Source organism: Mirounga angustirostris, unplaced genomic scaffold (genome assembly GCF_029215605.1).
Source record: "Mirounga angustirostris isolate CCGP_5_RB_7025 unplaced genomic scaffold, mMirAng1.0.hap1 SCAF_6, whole genome shotgun sequence".
NCBI lineage: Eukaryota > Metazoa > Chordata > Mammalia > Carnivora > Phocidae > Mirounga > Mirounga angustirostris.
The window spans coordinates 27756682-27778295 of record NW_026991714.1 but is presented as its reverse complement, the minus strand read 5'-3'; the positions used below and the strand labels follow the sequence as shown (position 1 = coordinate 27778295).

Below are 21614 nucleotides of genomic sequence, written 5' to 3'. Positions count from 1 at the left end.
TATATAATTAATATGTAAATTATTATTATTATTTGTTAATCATAATGATCACATTCTAATAATTCTATAAATAACAATAAATAAATAATTCTAATAATTCTATAAATGTCACTTATATAATTAATATGTATTTATTAAATATTAATATTTGATATAATAAACATTACTACTATTATTACTCCTACTACCACCTTCATTACTATTATGATTATTAATACTATTTCACAGATAAAATCGGAAACAGAGAAGTTAGAATTCTTTAACTTTTCACCTACCAACCACTCTGCCTTAGTCAGAAACACTCTTTTTTCCTTCCCTCCTCGTGCCGTAGCAGAGGTGTTCTTCCCATCTAATGCTAACACTCCCGTCTTTGTTTTGGAGCCCTTCTTCTGCAACCAGACACTGTTCAGTTTCCCTCTTCAAGCTTTTCCTTTTATTTGGACTCTTCCAAGTGTCATTAAACATGCTCAGATCTCTTCCATCTTGGAATAACAAAATTCTCAAGACCCCTCCCTGGCCTCTACGTATCACCCTGCCTTTTTCCTCCCTTTCTTAGCCATATTTTTCAAGACTCACCCTTGCTTTCCTTTCCCCTCACTCTTTATTCCCTTCCTATCTCAACCTCATCTCATTGCTGCATTGAAACACTTCTTGCTGAGATCATCAGTGACCTTCAGATTGCTAATTCTGACATTTCCATTCTTCATCTTACTTGACTCTCAGCCACATAAACCACTCTGTCCTTCTCTCTCACCTTTTTATCCTAAGACTTTCATGATAAATTTTTCTTGCCTTCCCCCCCTTCTTCTCTTGTTGCATCTTCCTTGTTTGCACATTCTTCTCGACATGGTTTTTAAATGTTAGAATTTTCAAATCTTGGTGCTAGGTCTTCTCACTCTACTCTCTTTCCATGTCTTGTTCACAGGCCCAGCTTCAAATAGTCCTCAAAAAACATTGGCTGCTATCAAGATTATCATCATTATTCACCAGTCTTTCCCTTCCTTGGAGGACTTTTGGGAAGACCCATGGGAATATATTTAAAATTTGAGTATTTTGGAAGAAAGAATGGCATCATAATTTACTTACATTTTATTATTTCACTGAAATTAATCTGGCCCTAAAATAAAATAAAACTTAATCCTACTGATCAGCGTTATCACAGTATTGGAATAAAAAAGTTGTTGATATGATGTATCTAGTATTATGCTATGAATTAGCAATCCTGAGAGTGTCCAGATTCATCTGTTCAAATGCTATACATGAAGCCATTTCCAGGCACTGAAGGAAATGATGATGATGAGGATGAGGATGATAGTAATAAAAGTAATAACAATGACAAAGACAAAAATTCAGCATCTTCCTAATACAAGTATCTTTTATATGTTGAATTTTCTGTTCCTTAAATTTGGCAGATTCTCATAGTGTGTGATCTCATGGCCTAGAAGAGGGAGAGAGACTTCTGGAGAAACTGAGAATTCTCAGCCAGTGCATCACACTCATTGACATACACACACACACACACACACACACACACACACACACCCCCAGAAACCCAAGGGAAGACCAGTTATGCTGTCATTTCCCCAGCAAGCAGCTGGGATTTTACAAATGGGACAAAGTAGAAAATGAAGTTTCTACTTCATGTTATGTCATGTTAGTGTCACCTGGTAGGCTGTGATCGGAGTCCTCACTGGACCCTCTTCATGGTTGTTAATAGCATTTGACTGATTTTGAGGACATTAAACTACCTGCCAGGAAATGTTCACTAGTTACCTTGAAGTCCCCTCCCCTTTTAACCTGTTCTTCCAAAACAGCTTTGATTTTCAAGAGGTAGTATGCCAGGTACACTGGTTAGCCCGGTATTACCAGGCACAAGGCATCTTCTGTCAGAGGGAATGTTGTGTCTGGCGCAGAGTCAACTGGGCACAGTATCATAGCTTGCCTGGCAGAGGTCTAAACAGAGTGGCAGAACACCACTGGCAGGCTGAGAGTGGGAAGGGTGGTGCCTGGGGTTGCCCAAGTAACTCTGTTTTAGTGAGGATCCTAACTGGCTGAGAAAACATACCTCTTTCAGTGGCCTTGGTGAAGCCTTTTGATCATTGAGTATTTCCTTAAGAATTTAAGGGCAGGATCAGAAAAGGGCTCCTATTCTGTTAACGTCTTACCTCTGGCCATATGCAGTGTTATGTTGGTGGAAATTTCAAATTTCACCGTTGAGTTCCCTCCTTCACCCACTACCAAACACAGATTATTTTGTATGCACTGAGGTGGGAGATGGACTTTTGTATCACTAAAAGCTAGTGTTGTGATTTTCACTGTGTGGATTCTGAGATGTCTGCTGCCAGCTAACAGTGCCAGGACAAACTGGTTGCTTACTGGGTATGCGTCGGGATGAATATTGGCATGATTGATTATGCTAAAAATAGGATATTTGAAATTATTTTTGTATTTACAGTTATATGTTTGTCATATAACTAGGAGATTTCTATCCCAGTTACACTTAATGTAGTAGGTTCTGTTCTATATTGTTAATAATACCATTAAGCAAATATGTATTGAATGCCTGCTGTGTGTTCGGCACTATTCTGGGCCCTGGGGATACAATTAGTAAGTCATACTCTGCATAGATGGAGTTCATAGTCTGGTTGGTAAGTTGACAAAGATAAGTACAGTAGAACGCAATGCACTGTAATAGGCCCTCAGGAACACAGGTGGTGGTGACTGACTCTGCTAGGATGAGAAGGACCGTCAGGCAGGCTTTATAGAGGAGGTAATGTTTAAACTAAGTCTTTGAGACCACAGAGAAGCTCTAAGCAGGGAAGTATGGTCCAGGCTTAGGAGATGGCATGTATAAATGTGTAGAGGTATATGAAAGCGTGGTACGTTGGAGAAGTGTTCTGGGAATGGTGGGTGACAGCGAGTAGCAATATGTGTGAGCAGTCACACTGTGCCAGTCACGTACTTAACATGCACACATAGTAAGTCATATAGTCCTCACAAGACACTCTAAGAAAACTATTATTGTTCTTCCCATTTTAAAGATGAGGTAACCGAGGCAGAGAGAAGTAACTTACCTATGGTCTTACAGCCATTCAGTTTCACAGCTAGCATTTGAACTCAAATTTTTTGGCCAGTGCTCTAAACTGGGTGTCGGCAAACTATAGCCCACAAGCCACGTCCAGCCCACTGTCTGGTTTTATACAGCCTACAAGCTAAAAATGGTTTTTGCATTTTTAATTAGTTGCAGAAAGCAAAAGAAGAATAATATTTTGTGACATTGAGACATATGAAATTCAAATTTCAGTATCCATAAAATTTTCTTGAAACACGGCTACACTCATTGGTTTGTGATGGCTGCTTTCACACTACGGTTGGCAGAGTTGAGTATTTGCAAGAGACTGAATGACCTGCAAAGCCTAAAATACTTACTCTCTGACTTATAGAGAAAGTTTGCCGACCCTTGCTCTAAAACAATTCGCTAGATTGCCTCATAGTATATTTTGTTTGCTAAAATAACACAAAGAGTGTGTGTTAATAGCAATAGTTGGATTTATGTACTACTTATCTTTTTAAAAATCTGTTGTCATATTTGTTGTCTCATGTGTCCTCATATCAACCCTGAAATAAAAGGAAGGTTAAGTTTGATGCTTTCTATCTTACAGCTAGGAAACCTAATTGTGGGAAGATTGGGATGGGTTGTGACACTGAAGTTAGACTCTTTTGCCTGTACAGTGTCTTGTAATGTCCCGCACTCTGTTCTGAAATTTGCCCTCTACCTTTGTCCTAGATATATAGTTGCTCAGAGCTTGGGCTCAAGGCCACTCCATAAATGAGACAGTTGAGATAGATTAAAAGAGCAAGGTAACACATACTCTTTCCTTAACTTTCAGCACCTCTGCAACAGTGTCTGAAATTCTCTTCTTGGCAAGGTTCGACTTACTCTGAGCACACTGCCAGTGAAGTGCTCCAGGAGGCTTGTATTTGATTTCAGATAAGTAAGCACTTACCATCAAAGGAGACAGGGGGCATTTCTCATTTTCGTTTCCATAAAGGATGCCATTGCATTGGTGGGCTATGTGGAAAGTCTTTGACTTAACAGTAAATTTTGCATCTTTTTTTTTAGGTTTACACTTGTCCATTATTCTGCCTTTGGAGCTTGAGGTTTCTACTTTTTTGCTGTTCCTGATCTTTTCTGAGCTTAGGAATGATGCCTCTTAAATAAAGGAACTTTCCTGGTTACCTCGGCACTACCACCAAGCTAGTCAGGGAGAGTGAAGTCTAACTCTTATGTGTGACCTCAAGGGATGTTTGTGTTATCTATTGCTTTTTATTATTCATTGCACTCTCTTACCTCTAGGACATAGTCTGAAGATTGAACTATAGGCCATGTTTCTTATATTATTGAGCTTGATGCTTTCAGGAAAAAACAAGTTATTCATATTTTCAAAGTCTTAACCACTAGCGTCTTCTCTTTCAGCCCAAGTAGTGAATTGATATTATTAGCAAAATTGGTTATACCCAGATTTGGTCTGTTAAGGTGCATCAGAAACAAGATGGTACCTTAAGAGAGGTCAACTATGTTTCCACTGATAGCCAGTATTTTCTTAGCCACTGACAGTGCTGAGGTCAGAGAAATGTCCCAGGGGTCAGATGCCTCAGGGATGCCGAAATGCCTAAAGCGATGGATAACACAAGTGTATACATTTGTCAAAACTCAGTAAATGCGTACTGACGATCTGTGCTTTTCACTATATGTAAATTTTACTTCAAAAGAAAAATAATACTCTAAACAAGCGTTGAACTCTTGCTAATATGCATGTGACATGTTTGAAGAAATTATTATGAATGTCTGAAATGAATGAGTGAAGGGATGGACGTGTGATAAAGTAAGTATAGCAGAGTGTTAATGGTGGACTACAGGTCATGTGAAGGTAAAATGGGTATTCACTGTGAAATTCTTTCAACTTTTCTATGTTTGAACATTTTCATAATAAAATATTTGGGGAAAGTGCCTAAAAAGGATAGGCAGGTAATATAACTTAATAAAAGTAGGCTAAGTATAAAACAGTAGAGGATGGTGGCGTGTGGGGCATCAGGTACTCATCCTCTGCCTAGAGAAGACAACTGCCACTCAATTCAATTGTTACTTTGCATTGCCAGATATTCTAATTTTTAAATCTCGAATGTGGAATTTTTTAATGTGAAAAATCTTTATTTTTAAAATGCCACATGGGCCAAACAAAAGGCTTTTAATTTACCAACATTTTTCTATCCCAAAGATTTTAATTTTAGAGGAAAAATGGAGGTGTCCGCTTGAATTGTCACCATTGTTACCACTAACATGTGACTTTGGAGAGACCTCAGCAGTAGCGGAGACCTTCTGCCATAACCTCAATTCCCCTGTTCTGTGGGCTGCTGTACGATAATGCTTTGCCAGGGCCATGCCGCCGTATTCATGACACTGACCCAACCAGGGCTTTGCTGTGGGGCTGGGAACAGCTGTGAGATTGGGCTGGTTGGCTTCAATTTCCCTGGGCTCACTTTAGGATTATTTAATAGGGAAAGGGCAGCGAGTAGTACATGCTAGCTTGCTGCTCAGATGTAGTTCCTGGATGTAAGTCACTTAGGCTTGAACAGAAATTAGCACTGGGTAGGAATCAGCAACAGAAAAGACTTCTAAGACTTCCTTATATTCCCTGTTCTGACCACGCGGTGTTGCAGTCTACCAAGGGCCCTAAGCTCTTAACCGTCTCTGTGTTATTCTTTTTCACCGTGGGCGTTCTAATCAGCTATGCTGTCCCTTCTACCTCAGGGATGCTTCTCAAATCCATCCCCTCCTCCATGCCTCCACTGCCAGGACCTTACTTCAAGACCTCATCCTCTCTAGCCTTGATTATAGTTTTCTCAGTGGTTGTCTCTGTTGTGAATTTTTCCTGCCAGCAGTTCAATCTTCATATTCCCACCACAGTTACCGTTCTTAAGATACAATTCTGGTAATGTCACTCCCTGGTTTAAAAGACTCAGTACCTCCCTGTTGCCTTCAGGATAAAGGTTAAACTTTTTATCATGAGATACAGGGACCTTCATTGCTGCCAACCTATCCTACCAGCCTCTCTTCCTTCCATTTCCCATTAACCTGTAGGGTAAAATTCAGATTCTTCAGTATGGCAAATGAAGCCCTGTTCAGATTTTCATGTGTGCCCCCATCCCCATCTGAGTACAAAATGCCAAACTTCTCACCATTCCAAAAGACTTTCTTTTTTTTCCTTTTCTCCAGACCTTTGTATTACTGTTCCCTTTGCTCCTGATGTTCTTTATCTCTGCTTTTTATTTTATTTTATTTTCATCCCTGCTTTTTAAACTGGCTACCTCCTTCTCCGTTATAACTCAGGTGAATAATATCCATTCTGTGAAGTGTTCCCTGTTACCCCCAGACAAAGTTAGTGACTTCTTACTCTGTATTATAATACTTTGTACATATCACTCATTTTATATTAGAGTATGATTTCTGTTACATGTATCATTTACATATCTCTTTCTACCATGAAATGGTAAAGTCTTATTCATTTTTTATTCCTGCATCTTCTCCTAAGGATTATGTCTGGCAGAGTATAGGCCTCAGTAAATGTTTGTTACATGAATAAATGAAAGGCACTTTACAGTCAAGGAATGTATTACTAAGATAAATTCTTAACCTGTTCTTTGGTAATGTGAGTCAGTGTCAGAACCGGAACTTAAATCTGTGTTCTCAGATTTTCTGCCTGTGCTAACAATAGACTTGATGGACCCCTCTGTAGCCAGGGACTGTTATGGCAAAACCCAGCATGCAGCCCCTGAACTTCCTTTGCCAGCTGTAGGAGAGTCATTCTTCCACTCCTGGCTCACTGTCTTCCCTTTCCTCTGATCCTTCTAATTTACTTCCTTCTCTTTTAATAAAACCTGACTGTGGTCTGTTGGCATCTACTAGAACTTACAGAGAGTTTATGCTATATTTGTGTTTATTTTAAGTATATATTTTTTGCCCTTTCTGGTGTGGAAAGGAGTGTTCTTGCTATCTCTTAGAGATGAGGGCGGTGGAGGGGGGGAGGGGAGCAGTAATAGTAATAATACTAGCAGCAGCCAACATGTGGCATTTAACTATATGCTGTACATTAAGTATTTTTATGTACATTAGCTCATTTGTAACCCCATGAAGTAGGTACCATAATTGGTGTGATAATTTTATAGATGAGGAAACTGGAACATACAGAGATAACTTGTTTTAAGAACACAAAATTTAGTAGACCTGGGATTTGAACCCAGGAAGTCTATTCCATAGTCTGCACTCTTAACCAGTACACTGTTCCGGCTGGGGCTGCTTTCTTTACCACAGAGGACCCTACGTGTGGGGAGACATGCCAGTAAGTGATTTGGACTCACATATGTGACTAGCTTTGCCCGTGTAAAACTCTTGATGAATATGTGCTTGGAAAAGAGTAACCTCTTAGTTTAATATCTCCTTTCAGGGATAAAATTTGCTGTACTGATTTATACTTTCTGAGAAGTCAATCTTCCTGTAATTTTTTTGTGGCTTTTACTCCTTACCCAGCTCAGACCCAGAATTGCCTTCCTTCTTTCACAAGGCTTACTTGACAGCTGTGGATCATTGCCCATGCCATAGCTTTCAGGCTGTACTCTTGCAGCTTATGAAACACTTGTTTATGGGCACGGAGTGATCTGGAGTTAAATAGAAAAATCCCTCTCCCTGGGACAGCAATTTACTCTACATGCCAAGTTGGCAGCACAATAGACCTTTGGGGGGCTGTGGTTAAGATAGGTAGCCAAGATATGAGGGAGGTTTCTAATCCAGACTCATGCTAATAAACAGAGTGGTAACCAAAGCACTTTAATGGGATCTTTGTGTTTTGCATGTAGTCTAGCCAGGAGTGACCAACTCAAATCAACCAATTGGGCACATTCCTCATATGAAATTATTGGAGAGTTAGACTCATATCAGTTTACCCTATATATGCTAAAGCAAAGTTATTTTTAGGAAGATAGTATCAGGTATTAAAAATGTTCCATGGGCCAAGTGGTGTCTGGAGACTGGCCCATGAACTCTATTTTGGATACCTCTAAATTGGTAGGTAGAAAACATTTAGGTACTTCTGCAACTGAATATGTGACCTTAAATAAGTCATTTAACTTTCCCGGGACTAGTTTCTCCATCTGTCACATGAAAAGTCCTGGTGTTTATTGCGTTAGCTACCATGTTCTGTCCTTCTTTTACATCTTTGTTGTAACATGCTTTTTCCAAGGAACCTCTTTTGATCAAGTCTGTAAAGATGAATCATCCCATTAGTGTGCCTCAGCTCTTATGTGCAGAGTTTGTAAGAAAATAACTTCAAGAAGGGCTTTCTTATTTATATACAAGTGTCCGAGTGTCTCAGCTGTGTACACTCTTTTGACTTGAGAGAAACTCATGCTTGGGATTTTTATCATTATTACTAGGCCTCATTTATTGTTCCTCAAAATCAGGATGATCAATGAATCATGAAACAGAGATTTGGACACTGGAACTATAAAAGTTCTGTTTGGAATAACCATGGGCTTTAAAAAGATGGGCCCGGGGCACCTGGGTGGCTCAGTTGGTTAAGCGACTGCCTTCGGCTCAGGTCATGATCCTGGAGTCCCGGGTTCGAGTCCCACATCGGGCTCCCTGCTCGGCGGGGGGTCTGCTTCTCCCTCTGGTCCTCTTCCCTCTCGTGCTCTCTCTCTCTGTCTCATTCTCTCTCTCAAATAAATAAACAAAATCTTTAAAAAAAAAAAAAAGATGGGCCCTTTATTCTTTCTTCTTCTCACCTTTCTAAAAGCCTGCCTTGATCTAATGAGAGAGAGATCAAATGTATATAGCCTTGTGTGGCACAAAATTTGCCAAAGCCATACCTGTAAGACAACTTAATGGGCTTTTCTTCATTCAAGGGGATAAATGCATGGGGAATGGAGAAGGTTGAAGGAAACATTATTTGAAGGGTAAGGGCTCGGGGCATTTAGAGGAGGCCTTAGTAGAATTCAAAATGAACATATTTTTGATATCTAAATATTATCAACCCTCAGTATGATACTTGCTCTTAACTGAAGGAAGGTGTTTTCTGGTCCCAAATTGTAAACGTTTATAGTCTTGCAGGTAATATGCCAGTTTACTGAGAAAAAATCTTAGTCAGTATGACACTCCATGGAAAATTCTTTACTTCTGCTGTTTCTCTTGGCGATCTCTCCCGAAAGGCTACAACGAATCAGTGTCCAGAGCCTGTCTGACCACTGAGTACATAATCAGATATAGTTCTCACCATCTGGGAGCCAAACTGTCTATGCCAGTGGGGTTGTGAGTCTTTTACACAGGGCTGACAGTTGCTGGAGTCACCTGTCATGTTGGAGCAGAATGCTATTACCATTTTCACTTGAGTAGTAGTTATACTATATCATGATTGGAATAGAGAGACAGGTACTTGGAAGGAGTGACTCAAGCGTTGGATCAGTCAATCTTAACTACTAATATGTTAAAGCCTTCTCATAGTGATGATCTGCTAATGGTTGAGATTTCCAAATTTACTGACTCCTTTATCACCTTTAATTTGCTGGCATAATTTTTTTTTTTTAAGATTTTATTTACTTATTTGGCAGATAGAGACACAGCGAGATAGGGAACACAAGCAGGGGGAGTGGGAGAGGGAGAAGCAGGCTTCCCGCCGAGCAGGGAGCCCAATTCGGGGCTCAATCCCAGGACCCTGGGATCATGACCTGAGCCGAAGGCAGACGCTTAACGACTGAGCCACCCAGGCGCCCCGCTGGCATAAATTCTTGTTCTGTGCTGAGGCTACCTCATTGGAGTAGGGGGACTTTGAGCTTTGAAATGTTGGGTTTCACAGCAAACTCCTCAGTCAGTCCTGCCACCCTAGTTTCAGTTGCAGTCCTCAGCCAGAGTACTTCCAGCAAAATACCTAGTGGGAGAACCATGGGCAGGTCTTTCAAGGTGTTTGCTATTAGGGCTAACTACTAGAAAAAAAAACCTTCGAAAACTTTCTGTTAAATGTAGTTGTCTTTTAAAAAGTGGTATAATTAATGTTTTGACCATTTTTCATCTGGCAAAGAAAGGGTGACTCACTGCTGTGATTTTCATTAATACCAAGGGATAAAGATGTGGCAGACTCTTCAGGTTCTGATTTCCTGTTTTCTGCCAGTTGTGTTTTCTATGGCTTCAGCAATAAATTACCATAAACATGGTGGCTTAAAACAACAGAAATTTATTACTGCACAAGTTAGAATGTATTATCTGGAGGCTAGAAGCCTCAAATCCAGGTGTTGATAAGGCCGCACTCCTTCTATAGGCTGTAGGGGAAAATTGGTTCTTTGCCTCTTCAGTTTCTGCTGACCGTCAACATTCCTTGACTTGTGGCTGTGTCACCTCAGTCTCTGCCTCTGTGGTCACATTGCCTCCTCCTCTTTGGTCTGTTTCAAGTCTCCCCCTGCCTCTCTCTCTTTTTTTAAAGATTTATTTGTTTTTAGAGAGAGAATGAGCAAGGGGAGGGGCAGAGGGAAAGGGAGAGAATCCTTAAGCAGACTCCATGAGGGGCTCGATCCCACAACCCTGAGATCACGACCTGAGCCCAAATCAAGAGTCAGACGCTTAACCAGTGATACCACCCAGGCGACCCCTTTCTAGCTCTTATAAGGACACTTGTCATTGGAGTTAGGCCCCACTTTGATAAGTTGATCTTGCCATCTCAACATCCTTAATTATACCTGCAGAGACCCCTCTTCCAGGTAAGGTTTATTCACAGGTTTCAGGGACTAGGACATGGACATATCTTTTGGGGGGCCGCCATTCAACATACTGCACCATTGAAAAGGAGACACATGGACAATACACGATGGGTGGGAGGCAGCAGTATACAACACCCTTGCCTGGCCCTAGTCCATACATGGATGTGCTGAATGATTTTGATGGAATCACCTTGGGCAGCCTAGAGAGAAGTCTTTGGGTGATTCTAGATATCTGAGAATCAACTGAATGTACAGAAAATGTGACTTTCTATGCATTTGGGCATTTATTCTTCCACTTAACATATCTGTTCAGGGCTCTTGTGTGCCAGGTGCTGCTCTAGGTGTTTTCTAGGTCTGTCAATAGCCTTTGTGGAATTTATAGTCTAGCTTTGCTAGGGATGACTTGAGATGTTCATATAGGTGATTCAGGAATGTGGGGTTTGGCTGATCAATGGTTGTGTGAAAGAAATTATGCTCTTTGTCTTATCTCCAAGCATTTAGGGTTTCCAGCATAAAGTTGAAATTATATAATTTGGGAGATTATATAAATTTTGAATTATATACCTTATATGTAAATTATTATTATTATTGGATTATATAAATTTTGGGAGGCTAAAGGACAAAATAGTGAAATGGGTGGAATGGGGATATATTACAAACATCATCATCTCCCAACACGTTGGTCAGCATGATTTGTTGAAATCAAAAGTGTGAGCTGAGAAGTCCAAACACACAGCTGGTATGCAGCATAAAGCCCAGCTTCTGGGTGTCATCTGCCCTGGCATCTCGAGCTGGGTTTTGTGGGGAAGAGAGTTGTTCTGGGGCAAAGGCAGGTAGTTTTAGCAGTATTCCGAGACACGAGAGCAAGGTCAGCTCTTGGAGCCAGCGGCACTTGGTGGTGGTGACAGTTGCAGGCTATTCTGGGAACGGAGGAGGCTTTGTTTTGTAAGGCTTTCTCTGCACTCCCAGATTTAACTCTGGCACCGATCAACCATCAGCCACTTTTGTCTTTGATACAGAGAGAGCAATATTAGGTACAGTAGAGAGATCAGAGTTCCCTTTTATCATTTTATTGGTAAAATCAAGTCTTTTTCCTTGGAGATAGCTTATCATTGCCAAGGAAATGTGACATGCTGATTTTAGGAAGTTTTAAATTATTATGTGGCAATTTTCCTAATATCTCTCTGGACCAATAATTAAATAATATCTCCTTTTGTTAAGGAGCTTAGGAGAACTTGTTATTTTAGCAATGTTCTGTGTATCCTCAGGAATGAAAAATAGAAGGAAATGACATAAGCCACAGCAGAAGGAATAGGGTTACATGCAAAGAATATTCCCATTGATGTCATGAGTAACATCAGAAACTTCTTTAGCATCCTTTGCCTATTCAAGGAAAGGAAAGACTCATCTATCTGGAAGGTTCATGATCGCTCTATGTAGAGGCATCATGTTGGAGTCCATGGCCCTGGACAAGGTTTTATAGATGGACGAATCTGCTCATCCACCATGCTTCAGTCGTGAATGAGTCAGCAGCACAGCTGCAAATGGAGTGGGCAGAAGGGCATCTAAATTTAGTCGTTATTCACTGGAGAAGGTTTTCAGTGACTATTTGCCTCGCCTTCATGGCTTTAGTCATATTCCTTCTTCTGGAGACAGAAACAAAAAGAATGGAGAATGGTCACTCCAAGATATTTCATGAGCACAACTCTGTGGATTGTCTCCGAGGATGATTCTCTTTCAGCTTAACCATGGTACATACTATTTTATTCACAAAGCTCCTGAATTTAGGAACCTGCAGAATTCTGGACACTAGAGAGGAAATTTTTTGAAGTCAGACTTAATAAAAAGCTCTAAAATCTTTATAGTTCAAAGACATTTTTTTTAACCAAACTGCCTTCCTCCTATAAGATCCTGGAGGTGAGGGAGGGCAGTGATGGGTGAAGAGTTAGTACAATTTGTGCTCTTTCCTGGGGAAGCTGCTATTTGTTAAACTGGTGGCTTTAAAACAACAACAATGCCAGGGTTTAGCTCCTTTAATCCTCACAAAATCCTATGAGGTAGGTTGTATTCTCATGCTATAGATGAGTGCACTGAGGGCGCCTGGGTGGCTCTTTGGTTAAGTGTCTGCCTTCAACTCAGGTCATGATCCCAGGATCCTGGGAGCAAACCCCCGCATTGGGCTCCCCGCTCAGCGGGGAGTCTGCATCTCCTTCTCCCTCTGCGTCTCCCCCTGGCTTATGCTCTCTCTCTTCTCTCTCAAATAAATAAATGAAATCTTAAAAAAAAAAAAAAGGATGAGTACACTGATCCTCAGTTTACATACTTCATTCCAGGTTTTACATATTGGCAGAGCTGGTATGCAATCCCGGGTTTGTCTGACTTCAAAGCTGATGTTTTTTTTGTTTTTTTAAAAAAGATTTTATTTATTTATTTGACAGAGAGACATCAAGAGAGGGAACACAAGCAAGGGGAGTGGGAGAGGGAGAAGCAGGCTTTCCACTGAGCAGGGAACCCGATGCGGGACTCGATCCCAGGACCCTGGGATCATGATCTGATCAGAAGGCAGACGCTTAACGACTGAGCCACCCAGGCGCCCCCAAAGTTGATGTTTTTAGCAATATAGTGTCCTTCACTTTGTGGAGGGTATGAGGAATAATTTAACTCTTGACCTACTTTATTTTCTTTGAGATGATTCTTTGGAGACTGATGATCTGCCAAAGTACATTGCAGATTAGGCTAGTTTTTTGTTCTCAAATATCCTCACAATGTCTAAAAATACTGAAAATACTATATCAAGAATTTGAGATTCATAGACAAAAATATAAAACTGAAAAGGAAAAGAACTGAAGTGGTGATAGGGTGAAGGAGATTAAGAAAAGGAAGGGAGAGAAGTAAGAGGGACAGAAAGAGAAATTTTCTCCCGTTTGATACCTGGACTCACTGGGCTTATTTTAGGCTCTCTGGGATTTGGCTGCTCTCATCTTCAAAGGACAAAGAATGATCTTGAAAACCTTGGCTCCCAAAGGTCTGCCTGGTGGGTGCGTGGCCATTGGAGCTAAAGTTTTTAGACTATTGAGCCAAAGCAATTTTGTAACCGAGCAGGAAGCAGTTGACCCAGCTGCTTAACACAGGTTAAGATGGCACATTTGATCTTCATGATACAGGAGTTTGTTATTACATGGGCAAAGCACTTTCTTCTCCTTAGACTTTAGTACCTTTTTAAAAAGTATTCCGTCCCATCCTTTCACTAAAAAGTCTTTATTAACAGTTTTTAGCAAGGTACTCTGCAATGAGTTGGCCAAATCTTACCTATGGGGATTGCACACTGGCAGACATGCAATATATCTGAAATTTAGTGATAATAATAGTTATGAAATATTTTACATGGTAAAGAAATAGAGTAAGTGAGGAATGCTTGTAGAAATTGATAAACCTGAGAGAACATCATAGAAGAAATGTAAGTTTTGGAGCTGCTTGTTGAAAAAGAGACCATTATGAATTTTGGCTATAAGAATCATCTGGCTTCCAAAGGTCAAGTTAGAAGAATATATTATATTGCAAATTAAATCTAGGCTGATATGTTAGCTAATCTCAGTAATTGTAAAAAGAGTATCAAATGGTTTGAGAAAAATGAACAAAGATGCTTTTTGTAACCAGGGTTACCTAATTAAATTTTCATCCAAATTGAATCAGTCTTTGTTCATGCATGCCTCTGCTTCTAGGCAGAACTGATGTGAGGTTTATCTCTGGAGGAAGTTCCTGTAAGTTCTCTGACTAATATATGTACTCCTTAAGCCCTATATATATATATATATATATATATATATTTGGAAAAGGGAAGAGTATTTTAATAGCCTGCAGACAACTGTGGATACTTTTCTTGAATATTATACTAAAAGTCCAACAAGTAGGAGTTTCTTAAATATTAGTTGCAGTGCAGAATCTGAAACATGTCAGTGGATTTTTCTTACTTTGTGACATCAAAATTGAGTGGTCTAACTTATACTTTGAATGAATCTTTTACCCATGCATGATTATCTATACCATGTATTTCATTAGTACTTGGAAAATAAGGGTTCATTGAGTTATGCAGATTTTCTAAATGTTAATGCATTTACTTATACATTTGTGGATAGTCCCACTGATCTCATCAGAAAAGTATTAAGAAGCTGTCAAGTTCACGGTAGTGGTATGTTTCCCAAAATTCCGAGTTCTTTTGGATGGTCAAATTTTGTCACTGGCAACAAATACTAGTTATTTTCTTTGAAGTGACAGACTCACTTGGTCATTTTCAAGTCTTTTTTTTTTTTTTTTAAAGATTTTATTTATTTATTTGAGAGAGAGAATGAGAGAGAGAGAGAGCATGAGAAGGGAGAGGGTCAGAGGGAGAAGCAGACTCCCCACTGAGCAGGGAGCCCGATGCGGGACTCGATCCCGGGACTCCAGGATGATGACCTGAGCCAAAGGCAGTCGCTTAACCAACTGAGCCACCCAGGCGCCCCATTTTCAAGTCTTAAACCATAATTTGCATGTCAGTTCTTTTGAGTAAAAATAGCATTCCATGAAAAAGTGGGTAGTCCATCTCACAATAGATGCACAAGTGCTTTTTTCTTGGAGACAACCATCATGCTTTGGGATACAGCGGAAGTGCTTTATGTATACCTCCTATATCACTCATAGTATTTAAAAGACTTATAACCAAGGATTGAGATTTAATAAAATTAATATTTTACTGCTTCATCAAGGTCATTTTTTTTTTTTTGAGATTTTATGGGACGCCTGGGTGGCTCAGTTGGTTAAGCTTGTGCCTTCGGCTCAGGTCATGATCCCAGGGTCCTGAGATCGAGTCTCGCATCAGGCTCCTTGCTCAGCAGGGAGCATGCTTTTCCCTCTGCTTGTGCTCCCCCTGCTTGTGCTCACTCGCGCGCTCTCTCTGACTCTCTCACAAAGATTTCATTTATTTATTTGAGGGAGAGAGAGAGAGAGCAAGTGAGAGAGAGAGAGAGAGAGAGAGCATGAGCAGGGGGGAGGGGCAAAGGGAGAGGGAGAAGCAGACTACCGCTGAGCAGGGAGTCCTGTGCGGCGCTCCAACCCAGGACCCTTGAGATCATGACCTGAGCCAAAGGCAGACGCTTAACTGACTGAGCCACCCAGGCACCCCACCCAGGGACCCCCAATCTTAAGGTCATTCTTAAATGAAACTGTTTTGTTTTTTTAAAGATTTTTATTTATTTGTTTATTTGACAGACAGACACAGCGAGAGAGGGAACACAAGCAGGGGGAGTGGGAGAGAGAGAAGCAGGCTTCCCGCTGAGCAGGGAGCCCGACTGGGGGCTCGATCCCAGGACCCTGGGATCATGACCTGAGCCGAAGGCAGACGCTTAACTGACTGAGCCACCCAGGCGCCCCTGTTTTGTTTTGTTTTAAACTGCGAGTACGTGGTAGGGAAGAATACAGTGAGTACTAGTATCCTTTGATGCTACTGCCTTGATTCATATTAAGGCACTAGTAGTTTTACCCATAATACCTTATGTATCCTTGGTGCAAATGTCAACACAGTGAAAAGGGCAAATAATGTCTTAATATCGTTATAGAAAATCATTTTGATCTGATAATAGCTTCTCAGCTGAAGTTTTAACTCCCACCACACACACCCCCAGGCCCCAAGGAAAGGATTTAAAGACCAGTTTTTTTTAAAAAGGAGTCTCATTTGTTTCTAGGTCCTGAATTATTCCAACTGCTTTAGAACAATCAAAGCCTTGATAATGATTGCCTTTATCAATGTGGGCATTTTACCTCCTTTTTATTCTATAGATAAGTTAAGACAGCCTTTTGGTCTGCAGATCTCATTGCTATTTGTTACTGTTTCTTTTAGGCTTATGGTAAGCCTAAAGTTTCTATTTAAAGAGCTCGTCTGCTTTCTCCTAATTGTTGCTGTGAGATGGGCAGTTAAGGATCCCTAACCATCCAAACTACAAACATACTTTGCCCTATTGTTTGGAGACATTCAAAAAACACATGAAAAGGAAGTGCATTTCTTCAGTTTGAAGTGATCACCTCATCCTTTCTCACCAAAGCAAGGTTTGGCAACCCTAGAATCTTCAACTCTTAGCTTCCCACTGAGAAAATTGCATTTGATTCTGTGTGATTGTTTTCTTTAGAAATTCATAAGCAAATTAGTGGTTTCTAGCAGGCCCTCTTTTATATTATGATGATGAAAACAGCTCACCCATTTATAGTACTTTAGAAATCACTTTCACAATTAATCCTAATAGTACTATAAATAAAATTAAGTATCATTATACCTATTTCACAGTTGAGATTTGTTTTAAAAAACTTAATTATTTATTAGAGAGTGCATGCATGTGCACACATGAGTGAGGGGAGAGGGAGAGAGAGAATCTCCAGCAGACTCCCCACTGAGCGCAGAGCCTGATGCGGGGTTCGATCCCATGACCTCGAGACTATGACCTGAGCCAAAACCAAGAGTTGGACACTCAACCAACTGAGCCACCCAGGTGCCCCCACAGCTGAGATATTGAGACATACAGACAATTCAGGGGTTTGCATAAAATCACAAAGCTTAGAAGTCATTCTCTGGACACTTATCAGTATGCAAGAAATAGAAATTAATGTATCATTACAACGGTTGTATTGTCAATGCCCAGAGCAGTGTCTGGCACATAGTAGAACTCAGTCAGTACTTGTCGAGTGAATGATTGGACTTTTCTTTTCAGGCCTGTATTGATGAAAATTTGGACATGGTGAAGTTTCTGGTGGAGAACAGAGCCAATGTAAACCAGCAGGACAACGAGGGCTGGACACCCCTTCATGCAGCAGCTTCCTGTGGCTATCTCAACATAGCAGAGTGAGTCTCTGTATGGGTTTGGATTATTTGTAGGAATAGCCTTCATTTCTCTTCTCTTAAAAATTTGAGTTCATAAATAGTTATAATTTCTATTATAAATTATAAAAGCAGGAGTTTGAATCATTTTTAAGGAATAATTGATACTGTTTTTATATACCTGCTAAATCCACAATTTGTTTTTTTTTTCAGGACTTATTTATTTTAGAGAGAGAAAGACAGCACAAGTCAGGGGGGGACGGAGGGAGAGAATCTTCAGGCAGACTCCCCACTGAGCACAGAGCCCTACATGGGGCTCCATCTCATGACCCATGAGATCATGACCAGACCTGAAATCAAAAGTCAGGTGCTTAACCAGCTGAGCCACCTAGGTGCCCCAAATCCACAGTTTTTTAATTGAAATTTTTTGTTTTCTTCTATTCTCAGGTAATTCATATTTGTTTGGATATTTAGAGGTGGCTTCTGTTGTGCTCTCTGGGTCACTTTTTGAGCAACTCTAACAATGTGTGGGCAGGCCTAGAGATTTTTTTCTGGACTTCTTTGTAAACTTGTTTTATTGTTTAAGAAAAAAAAACAGTGCTTAGTACAAATGAAGGTGGAGAATGCCTGGCATACTGATCCCAATACCCCTATAGTTAATAGCAGAAGAATGAGCCTAAAGATGGAGCAAAGGAAGGGTAGGGATTGGCATGTATTCTCCACCTTAGTTGAATGGGTATGTTTATTAAGACACATAAGTAGCTCCTGACCTCCATCACAACTAGTTGCCCCTGCCTTGGGCAGAAGAATCCTGGCCACATCATGTCTGGTATATAAGAGGTACTAAATGTTGAATGAAGGAATGAAGGTCATTTTTATTTTTATATTATTTATTTATTTTAAAAATTTAATTAATTTTTTTTTTAAGATTTCACTTATTTTGAGAGAGTGCACATGCAAGTAGGGGGAGGGGCAGAGGCAGAGGGAGAGAGAGAGAGAATCTCAAGAAGACTCCATACTGAGCATGGAGCCCGATGTGGGGCTCAGTCTTATGATGCTGAGATCATGACCTGAGCTGAAATCAAGTGCTGGCCGCTTAGCCAGCTGAACCACCCAGGCACCCCTATTTATTTATTTTTAAGTAATCTCTACGTCCATCGTGGGGTTTAAACTCACAACCCAGAGATCAAGAGTCACATGCTCCACCAACTGAGCTAGCCGGGCACCCTTGAAGGTTATTTATTTTTTTTTTTAAGGTTTATTTGTTTTCGAGAGAGAGAGAGAGAGAGTGAGTACATGTGCATGTGAGTTGGGGGAGGGACAGAGGGAGAGAGTCTCAAGCAGACTCCCTACTGAGTTGCAGAGCCTGTTGGGGCAGGGGGAGGTTCGATCTCATGACCCTGAGATCATGACCTGAGCAGAAATCAAGAGTCAGACACTTAACCAACTGAGCCAGCCAGGCACCACTGAAGGTTTTTTGTTTTGTTTTGTTTTTGTTTTTGTTTTGTTTTTTTTAAAGATTTTATTTATTTATTTGACAGAGAGAGACACAGTGAGAGAGGGAACACAAGCAGGGGGAGTGGGAGAGGGAGAAACAGGCTTCCCGTGGAGCAGGGAGCCTGATGTGGGGCTCGATCCCAGGACCCTGGGATCATGACCCGAGCCGAAGGCAGTTGCTTAACCAACTGAAGCCACCCAGGCGCCCCATATTTGTTTTTTTTAAATAGGAAAGAGGGCTTAGCAGTTGAAATATCTTTAAAATGAGACAATCGAGCGTGTTCTAGATGAGAGTAGATTTAGGTTGATAAGGTAAATTCACTGAATAAAATCATGGTATTCTGTGATCCTTTGAAAATCAGATGCTTGTTTTAAGGCCCCTTTCCATATAATTAGAGCTCTGTTACATTTCTCTTATCCAGCAAACAGCAGGGAGGATTATGTTGGCAGCTATGTGGAGGCCTGGGAATGGCTTCCTACACAGTCTGATTTGCCCAGGTTTCCTGGGGGAGAGCCTGTGTCTCTGTTTTACTTTTGAGCCAGGGATGCTCAGTGGGAGAAGTTAAACAAAGGGAGACTCCGAGCCAGAGAAGCACTATGCGGCAGCACTGGTGTTTGACTGGGCTGCTTGTTCTAAAAAGTGGACAACGGGGCTTGGCCCCAAAGCCAACAGAAACGAACAATGCAGTTTTCTTTAGTCTCAGTCCTTCTCCCTGTTCTGATTTAGTAAAAATCAGTCACGTCTTCACCCCTCAGGCTGCCCTCTTTTTAGAATCTCATAGGAAAGGCTCTGATTCTCAGCCTTACCACTAACGCCAGTATTCTCCGATCTAAGACTTATGGGGGGCGTCCTCATAGATTCTGATTTCTACTTTAAAAATGTATCGAAGAAACAGTTATAGAACATGTTAGCACCTCATTTTTTGTATGTCATTATTTGTTCAGATGGCTTGTTTGTGATTTTTGAGTTACCAGATCTCATTACACGCAGGAATTTCACTTTTTTCCCTTTGGAAGGTAACCAGCAGAGCTCATGCTTGGAATTAGGATCGCTGGTGTTGGCATTGTCCGTGGAGTCTCTTTTTTTCCTTTTTGTGAAGCTGAGTACAGAGAATGATTGTAAATGCTTTTTTACAGTGATTTCTTTAATTCATCTTTCTGGATGAACACAATTCCTTTGGAAACAAGTTCAAAATTTAACAATCTCCTGCCCAAATAAAGATTACCTTGAGTGAAAGGAATCAGGAGGGTTACTGTTTCCTCATATAAATTATTACTCATTAGACATATGAAAGTCTGACCAGGAGAGTGATGATCTAGACTAGAATCTATTGCATAGGTGGGGTGGTGATAAGGATGGCCTTTTAATTTACCTTTCATTATACATATCATTATTAGACAGGTTTTGACCTTGTCATTATTTACTTATTTGTGATGCTTTCTGTACAATGGAAAAGAACCCCACTGTTTATGTTTGGTTCATTTATTCATTTATTCATTATTCATTCATATTCATTTTGGTTACTTTACCTTAGGTCCTATGAACAATGTTTTAGATAAGATTAACCCTTGGTCATTTTGTCTTTTTTTTTTTTATCTTAAAAATCTTAAATTTTACACTCTTATGCTCTGAATCATAAGAATTCTAAATTTTAAGGGAATGGAAACAAACAAAAGGCAAACTAGCTTTCTAGGAAGAATCTAAGGGGCGTCTGGGTGGCTCAGTTGGTTAAGCCTCCGCCTTCGGCTCAGGTCGTGATCCTGGGGTCCTGGGATCAAGCCCCGTGTCAGGCTCACTGCTCAGCAGGGAGTCTGCTTATCCCTTTCCCTCTGCCCACCCCTCCCCCAGCTCATGCTCTCTCTCTCACTCTCTCTTGCTCTCTCTCAAATAAATAAAATCTTCAAAAAAAAAAAAAGAATTGAAATGCACTCTATTTCATGTTCCATTACCTTTTTGTCTCATATTTGAACTCAGTATGATATATTTTTAAAAAGAGGTTTAGAGGCTATTATTTTTCTCCTTTTAATTTGAGTTCAGGCTTATTGTTAGTAAGCTGGATGTTTTATATTTTTATTACCAATAAGTGTTTAACTTAGAAGCAGCAGATTGACCCAAGGGTACAGCATTTAGTTTGACTTTATAGTTTATTGGGATGCTAATTTATTCTGAGTTTTTAAACACATTAAATTTTCTTTCTTCCTCCTTTAGATAGTAGTAAAAATACTTTGTATCAGTCATGAGTTAGGAAGAATAGAAGGGCTTTATTTTCTGAGGGGCATATTTATTGAGATAATGGGTATTTCTGAGCTTTTGGGTAACTATAAAGATTCTCAGGAGTAAAGTAAATATTACTTTATAGAATTGATATTTATTCTTGTTCAGGTAAAAGTGGGAAACTAAACAGGTTTTTACTTCTTTTTTTCCTAAAAATGGTCTAGAAAGGTAGCCTTGCTTAACAGTAGTCTCTGA

At 40.2% G+C, this 21614-nt stretch overlaps 1 protein-coding gene across 9 annotated transcripts in view; it reads left to right on the top strand.

Moving 5' to 3' along the window:
- Positions 1-21614, top strand: part of PPP1R12B (protein phosphatase 1 regulatory subunit 12B) — a 209834-nt gene that overhangs the window by 30682 nt on the left and 157538 nt on the right. For all 9 annotated transcript variants that reach the window (XR_010412229.1, XR_006791158.3, XM_045877023.3 and 6 more), the window contains exon 2: positions 17541-17671. Coding sequence is in view for 7 of the 9 variants with exons in the window: in XM_045877023.3 (XP_045732979.1) it covers positions 17541-17671 (131 nt within the window). In the remaining 2 variants the exon portion in view is untranslated. The remainder of the gene's footprint in view (positions 1-17540; positions 17672-21614) is intronic.